This window comes from Brassica oleracea, chromosome C5, assembly GCF_000695525.1.
Source record: "Brassica oleracea var. oleracea cultivar TO1000 chromosome C5, BOL, whole genome shotgun sequence".
Lineage (NCBI taxonomy): Eukaryota > Viridiplantae > Streptophyta > Magnoliopsida > Brassicales > Brassicaceae > Brassica > Brassica oleracea.
This window is the reverse complement of record NC_027752.1, coordinates 42,454,721-42,462,971: the sequence shown is the minus strand read 5'-3', so window position 1 is coordinate 42,462,971 and position 8,251 is coordinate 42,454,721. Positions and strand designations below refer to the sequence as shown.

Here is an 8,251-nt window from a genome sequence, read left to right as displayed (position 1 = left end):
TTGAGCACAGAAAACTTTGACATCTTATGTATGTCCTCTTTGGCCGAAATCATGGTATCAGCATGATAGGCATCCTCATCAACTTCGACTCTGCTAATCTTTTCTTTCTTTTTCTCGCACTGCCTCTCAACAAACACAGGAGCTGGTTCGTTCCCCCTATCAACCGAGTTTCCCTCCTCTTGAGCAGTACTTGAATCAGCTGGCGACTTGTTAAGATCAAAGTCTGGTTCATTCAGATTCTCAACTTTGGCTTTAGATGTTACACACAATCGAGTAGAAACACACTTTTGAACAAAACCAACAAAATTTTGAAACTGTCGATCATTTGCAATGATCACAGGTGGACAAGTTGATGTATTGATCAACTCAGTAGGTAGATAACTCAACTCCAAATCGGGTAAGCTATCTTCTTCCATATCAAAATCCTCCAAAACCATTCTTTTAAAAACCTCTAAGGTAGAACTAGATTCCAATAACAGTAGCCTAGCCCCTTTCTCATCATCCGAAAAAACCCATCCCGTGGTTGCTCCAAATTCCCAAACACCACATGTTGTATAGATATGCATCATAGCACAAGAGTTTGTGAAAATCACAAGACAAACTGTAGAGAAATCATAGGGAAATCATAGATTGGTGAAGAAGAACATTAAAAATCGTTTTTTTTTTTATTTTTCACGAAGCAAATCAATGAAAACACGTTTTAGGAAGTTAGAATATTTTTAAAAGGGCAACTTCCTTAATTTTCGAAAATACAGTTTTTTATCCGTAGAAGGCACCTTCTACACTGTGTAGAAGGTAACAAATATCCAGAATGTAATTTCTACACTAAGTGGACGTTCGTGTATGTTTTAGATTTTGCATTCCTGATAACTTAGAATACTCAATAAAAGTAGAAACATCTTTCTGAATAAAAATAGCGATCATTACAAATTGTAGAATTCGTATTCCCCATATTTAGAATTATAGTAAAAAATAGTTTGTACGTTCTAAAACAAGTAGATGGATGTTTTCATTCTAGAATTCACTTTCTACTCACCCGTTTTGTGTAGAAACAGAATTCTACTTTTAGTAGAACATAATTTAAAAACATGATTTATTATGTTTTTCAACCCAAAAAAAATATGTGTTTGTGTAAATGGGTGTTTTATTAATTGTTTATATTTTTAATAATTTTTTTTGATTCTTATAACTATTTATTTCATTAATTTTAACATATGGAAAGGATAAATAAAAGAAAAAAAAATGAAAAAAATGGATTTATACCATAGGGACAACTATGTTGTTTTCTTGTTCTCTTTTGGCAATTTTCCCTAATTTAAACTCCACTTAAATGTTCTTACAAGTAAATCTCGAACAAAAGTAGTTTAAAACAATATGGTTGGCAAACGAATAAAGTTTGATTGGTGTGTTGAATATACAACAAGCGCGTGGTGAATATTCCTGGGGCGACTAAAGTTGCTGTTGCTGTTGCATGACAGAAAGTTAATCATCATTTACACTCACGAATTTTTGTGTTTATTGTAATTTTTTTCAAAAGATCAATAATTATCAATCGCATAGTGGCATAAATATGCATGGATCACCGCCTCGCATCGTCCGATGCTGACATATAATAAAGGCCACCGTCCACTTACGGATGTAAGGAAAATTTACATATGCAAATTCATTTAGCAGAGATGGAAAAGTGACACTTATAAGTTAATGTTATCCAATGTTCTAAAAATAGGTGTAAGTAGCACCTAGACGGTACTTGCACCATCTCCATCCCTATTCCATAATTTACTCCAAAAATAGATTGAAAAATGTAGTATGAACAAAAAATAAAAGTTTATTCTATAAATGAAGTGATTTTTTTTATTTTTTTGTTCATACTTTATTTTTCACTTCATTTCTAGAGTAAATTATGGAATAGAGATGGAGATGTCCTTAGACAGCATACGTTTATAGTCGAAATACTTAAAATCTGATTTTTAGCATCTTAAAATCTGATCTACGTGATTCAAATTGGTTTAAACCGTTCTAAATCTATTAAAATTTGTCTAAGTCGATATAATTGGTTTAGATATGTTTAATCAAGTAATAATGTTAATACATATTCACATTTTATACGAGGTTTAAGAATAATCTGATTAATCACTAGTCCTCTATAAATGCTTAGTTACTTCCTAACAATTTCTTAAACATTGTTATTATGTCTAGAAAAGTGTTTACTTTTGTAATATTCTAAAAGGAAACAACAACATTGCAAAAAATCGATAACCACTTAAAAGCGTACTATTCCATTGAGCATGAGTCTCAATGTTAGCTCACATGTTCCAACAGAAGCACAACATATATATAGGAGTTATGTGATATGAAGAGGCGTGGCATGCTCGTTATTCAGAGTTCAGACCCTCCAAATCAGCACCTTGTGCGGTGAGGAGCTTGAGAAAAGACATGAGGTTTTCTGCTGTTCAAGCAGTTTGAAGTGGCTTCTCTCCAGCTTGATTTAATAAGTTCATATTAGATTCATTTTGCATGAGGATGTTAAGGAAAAGAAATGGAGATCACTACAACTTAGAGATAAAGTAGACGTCAGCTAAAAGAGAAAAAATGTTGTTCACCATGAAAAAATCTAGGGAACATATAAGGGTATGGTTGATGGTGACTCTGGCGTGCGCAATGGTTAGGTTAAGAACTCTTCCCAGTTTAGCGTTCGTGACGGGAATGTGAACCCCATCTGGACATATAGAACTCGTCAGCTAAATTACAAAGCCACGAGCAATACAGTTATATACCAATATTAGTTTACATTATTAGGAGCTTATAAAAGAAACTACTGTAAACTATTTACATATTTTTTAATGATAAAATATCTACCAAGTTTTACAAACAGTAACCGAACAAAGAACTCCAAACAAACATGCTATACACGTTCCACATCATTTTCTATCTTTTAATACCATGTAGTAGAAAACGTTTATTCACATATTATACACGTTCCATAAATTAACAAACACATGGCCGCAATCCCATGGACTCAACTCCGGATTCCCTCGTCGGTTACCATTTTTGGTTTTCATCGTCGGTTACGGTTTCTTAAGTTACTTTCGACAAAGAACTAAAATCGCTATTTAATATCCACAAAACCACGAGGAAAAAAATCAAGATCTTTTATTTTTTATTTTGTTAACCCACAGTTTTTCCCTTCGTGGTTTTCTCGTTCTGTCTCTAACCACGCACTCTATAAATAGATAACAATCCTTTACAACTTAACATGAACAAGTAAAAGAACACGAGCAATATCAATAACTCAAAACAGAAAATATGAACAACCAAGACAAAATCATGATCGAGAAGGAGACCACCGACAAGATCGAGATCAAGACCAAGAACGGCCTCAACGAACAAGAACAGGAAGTCAAGATGGACAACATGAGCGACCTAGACAAAACCACGAATGGCCTCGGCGAAAAATGGCCAGAACCAATCATCCGGGTGCAGTCCCTGGCCGAGAGCAACCTCGCCACCGTCCCCGACCGTTTCATCAAGCCGCCATCTCAACGCCCTAATGAAACCATCACTATTAATCAACAACCGGAAGATGGCGCCATAAATATCCCAGTCATAGACCTAAGCAGCATCTTATCCGGCAATCAAAAGGACAAGGAGAGGATCTCGGAAGCATGCCGTGAGTTTGGCTTCTTTCAGGTAAAAAAATGAAATTTGATGTTATGCTTTTGTTTTCGTTTTGATTATAGTTTTTACGTGTTTGAAAAATGTTTTTTTTTGTGGTTCAATATATTTACAATATAAATAATTACTAAATTTATAAATCGTCTATATATATATATATATATATATTTCATAATAAATCTTGACTTTAATGTATTTAGCAAAAAAAGTGTATATATATGATAACTACAACAATCATGAGGTTTCATTTTTATTGCACCAAAATCAGTTTCGGTTCACTATAAGAATATGACTGATCGATTTGGTTCGGTTTATACACACATGGTCGTATTTTAAGGTGATCAACCATGGGGTGAGGCCGGAGCTGATGGCCGCCGCTAGAGAAGCTTGGAGAAGCTTCTTCCATTTGCCTGTAGAAGCCAAAGAAGCTTACTCAAACTCCCCAAGTACCTATGAAGGTTACGGAAGCAGATTGGGCGTGGAAAAAGGAGCACTTCTTGATTGGAATGATTATTACTTTCTCAATTTTCTTCCGCTTGCCTTGAAGGATCTCAACAAATGGCCTTCTTTACCATCAAACATTAGGTAATTGATAAAGTCTCCCATCTTCTTTTTCTCTTGTTTTCTTATGGGTTTTGTTTATATAATTAACGAACTTTTTGTTTGATATGAAAATTGAGAAATTGTAGCAAGTATACTTGATCTTTGTAACTTAGTTACATTTAGATTTGGATATTTTATCCAAATCCAAAAATAGATCATTATTTTCGCCATAAATCATCAATGACAGTATCATTATTTACCCTGATCTTTCAAGACTTCGCCATAAATGATCAGTTTCAAGACCCAATCTGAGTTGATGACTCCAGTCCTAGTTACCTTTTTATTTTTAAATAGTCATTTATGGCGAAGTCGTATAAATTGATATTGGACTTTTTTCCTGCAATATTAAAAGAAGACTACCATTATGACAACTAGTTGGGCGTTATATTTTTTCTGTTTTAAAAACATGTTTCTAATGGATATTATAGAGAAGTGGTGGACGAGTACGGTGAAGAACTAGTGAAGCTAGGCGAGAGACTTATGAGAATATTATCGTCAAACTTGGGAGTAAATGAAGAACAACTTCAAGAAGCATTTGGTGGAGAAGACTTTAGTGCATGCATGAGGGTTAACTATTACCCGAAATGCCCTCGACCAGAGCTTGCCCTCGGCCTCTCTCCTCATTCAGATCCCGGCGGCATTACCATCCTCTTGCCGGATGATCAAGTCGCCGGCCTTCAAGTCCATCACGGTGACACGTGGATTACCGTCAATGCTCTCCCCAACGCCTTTGTCGTCAATCTAGGCGATCAAATGCAGGTAACCCTATTTTTATCGTTTTTGCTTTACTTTTTTTCTCCTTTTATTGCGTGAGGTCTACGTTTTCTTCTTCATTTTTGGTGGATTTGTTTTCCTTTGTCTAATCCCATTTATTTATAAACCACAAGATATACTTCGCAAAACAAAATATCTTCTAATATGAATAGAATGTTGACAAAAGAGTACAAATTATGTTTTTATACGGCAGTTGGTGAAAGATGATAATCCTAGTATAGTCCCACGTTTTCGACATGTCGGAGAAAATATTAATATGACAATCAGTTTCAACACTATGGCAACATTTAAAAAAATAAAAATAAATTTATTTAACTTTTTATTGAAAAGTTATAATATGTCTCAAGTCACTTTCAACACACCGATTTATATAGGATGATATTCTAAATAAACAAATTGTAACTAGTTGAATAGTCATTAACCCAAAAAAAAAACTTATTCGAGTAGTTTTTCAAAGCGCATTCACAAATCGAGCATATTGAGGAATGAGGAGGATGGTCATGGCTCTCACGTTTGATGGAATTGAAGTGTGATATGTTACTTATGCAAAATTTATAAGCTTTTGCATTGTTTTGACGCTAAAATACTTCTTTTCTTTTTGAACTAAAACATACTTCTAAACGCGGTTTATATACGATATAGCTATCCTAAGAATTTTTTTTTTTTTTGTGAAAATGGTAGATACTAAGCAATTCGATATACAAGAGTTCGGAGCATCGTGTGATAGTTAACTCGCAGAAAGAAAGGGTTTCACTTGCATTCTTCTATAACCCTAAGAGTGACATTCGTATCCAGCCACTGGAACAACTTATCAGCTCTACAAATCCTCCTTTATATCCTCCCTTGTCCTATGATGAATACAGACTCTTCATTCGAACTCACGGTCCACGTGGCAAATCCTATGTTGAGTCTCATGTATCCCTCGTTAATGGATAAAGAGACGAAATGTAAGTCGATTTGTTTATGTAACTCAAATACTAGTGCAGTACATTAATACTTAATCGAGCAATGTGTATACATTAATCTTCTTTTGAGCAATGTGTAAACTGAGGATATATTATCTGATTAGGCTACTTGGTGAGGACGTCGAGGTTATGGAGATATCAGAAAGATACTAGAAGATGCTAAGGATCGACGGAGATATATATATTGGAGATCAGAATGAATCAATAAAATATCTATAATACTATCGTTGTTTATAGTTCGTGTGATTTGAATAATTTGTGGTTGCTATGTATTTTCAGTTATTGTAGTATCAAATATATAATATCAATTAATGTGGTATTTTATACTATAGTTTATCATTATCCTGTAATTGCTCTTTTTCCAACTACGATTACCTTATTCATATTTAATTGGCCAAGAATTGTTTACTAGATGAAAAAAATGTATTATTATATTTGAAAAACTTGACTGAAACTTTTTGTTTTGAATATAATTTTATATTCATTTTCTTAGAAAAAAAAATTGACTGAAAGACTTGACTGATTGTGGATCATTTATGGTGAAGTTTTGAAATTTATATTGGGATGCTCCAAACTAGTTGGACGTTTTGGTTTTATGTTTAGAAAAAAAAAGTTTATAGTGAATATTATAGAGAAGTTATGGATGGCTACGGTGAAGAACTAGTGAGTATTATGTTCAACAACAACAACAAAAAGAACTAACTAGTGAAGCTAGGCGAGAGATTTATGACGATAGTATTGTCAAATTTGAGACTAAAAGAACAACTTCAAGAAGCGTTTGGTGAAGAAGACATAGGCGCATGTATGATATTACATGGTTTATTTTCACCGGAGCTTTCCCTCGGTCTCTCCCCTCACCTCTTTTCATCGGCTAATGGACCTTTTGATGGTCGACCCTCTTGCCGGAAGATCAAGTCGCTGGCCTTCAAGTCTGTTTTGGTGACGCGTGGATTACCGTCAAAGATCTCTCCCACGCTTTTGTTGTCAATCTAGGCGATCAAATTCAGGTAACCCTATTTTTCTTTTAACGTTTTTGCTTTACCTTTTTCTCTTTATTTATTAATTATTACGTAAGGTCTAAGAGCATGATTATTGGGAGGTTCTTAGGATGGGGTTTTTAGCGGAATATAAGAACCTGTCTCTTAACTTTTAACTAAAAAAATTAAGAACCATCTCTTAAAACTCTTATTTAAAAACCAGTTCTTAATTTTTTTACTTAAAAGTTAAGAGACAGATTTTTATATTCCGCTAAGAACTTCACTTTAAGAACTTTCCAATAATCATGCCGTAAGTGTATATCTTCATTTTGTGTAGATCTGTTATCTGTTGGACCGTTGTCTATTTCAATTTATTTACAAATTACAACATAGACTTCAGAAACCAAAACAGCTACGATTATGAATATAATGTTGACAAATTAAAAGACTACAAATTTTGTTTGTATGTATGGCACAGTTGGTGAAAGAGGATAATCCTAGTTATAGTACCACGTTTTCGACATGTCGTACAAAATATTTATATGAAAATCAGTTTCAACTTTATGCCAAAACTTTGAAAAACATTATATTGTAATATTTTTTCGGAAAAGTTATGATGACGCAGGTCACTTTCATAACATCAAACGATCTATGCAGGGTAATTATTTAGGGCGGTTCAATATGGTAAAACCGAACCGTACCGAACCGAAATAGACAATGTGGTTTGGTTTTGGTATATACCATATAAACCGAATGGATATAATTTTATAAAAATCGTAGAATTTAGATATGATTTGGTCTATAACCGATTAAACCGAATAAACCGAACAAAACCGATTAAAAGTAGAAACATGTAAATATGTATCTATTTTATAACAATACATGAAAATCTATTTGTTATATAAGTTAAATTTGTGTTAATAACTATTACAATAATGTTATAGTAATAAAGAATCTTCTATAATTTGTAAAACACTTGAACTATAATTAAATAACAATATATCGCAATTCAGACATCTTATTTTCTAAGTTTTTTTTTGTATCTTTTTGCTTTATTTTAGTATTCACTAAATTAATATGAAGATGATAAATTTGATGGAAAATAATTAATGAAAAATTTTCACAACTTTTTTTTTTATCTATAAACAAACAAAATTTCGTGTTCGATTGAAAAAGCATGACTTTAATGAACACTAAATATGGAATAGTGGAAAAACTTTTCTTTCATGTTTCTGTTTTGTTTCATATTTTTATTTT

At 33.2% G+C, this 8,251-nt stretch overlaps 1 protein-coding gene across 1 annotated transcript; it reads left to right on the top strand.

Annotated features, from left to right (window-relative positions):
- Positions 1-3,275: 3,275 nt before the first annotated feature.
- On the top strand, positions 3,276-6,330 carry LOC106293753 (leucoanthocyanidin dioxygenase-like). The gene is made up of 5 exons (XM_013729401.1): positions 3,276-3,690; positions 4,013-4,260; positions 4,707-5,037; positions 5,734-5,999; positions 6,122-6,330. The coding sequence occupies exons 1-4, from the start codon at positions 3,307-3,309 to the stop codon at positions 5,986-5,988; spliced, it is 1,218 nt and encodes a 405-aa protein (XP_013584855.1). The 5' UTR covers positions 3,276-3,306; the 3' UTR covers positions 5,989-5,999; positions 6,122-6,330.
- The last annotated feature ends 1,921 nt before the right edge of the window (positions 6,331-8,251 follow it).

What these genes read in the sequence shown, in the direction of transcription:
- LOC106293753 (XM_013729401.1), top strand. Translation starts at nt 3,307, where the DNA reads ATGAACAACCAAGACAAAATCATGATCGAGAAGGAGACCACCGACAAG. An exon ending in GTGAGTTTGGCTTCTTTCAG is followed by an intron (nt 3,691 to 4,012) that starts GTAAAAAAATGA and finishes TCGTATTTTAAG; the next exon opens with GTGATCAACCATGGGGTGAG. An exon ending in ATCTAGGCGATCAAATGCAG is followed by an intron (nt 5,038 to 5,733) that starts GTAACCCTATTT and finishes TGAAAATGGTAG; the next exon opens with ATACTAAGCAATTCGATATA.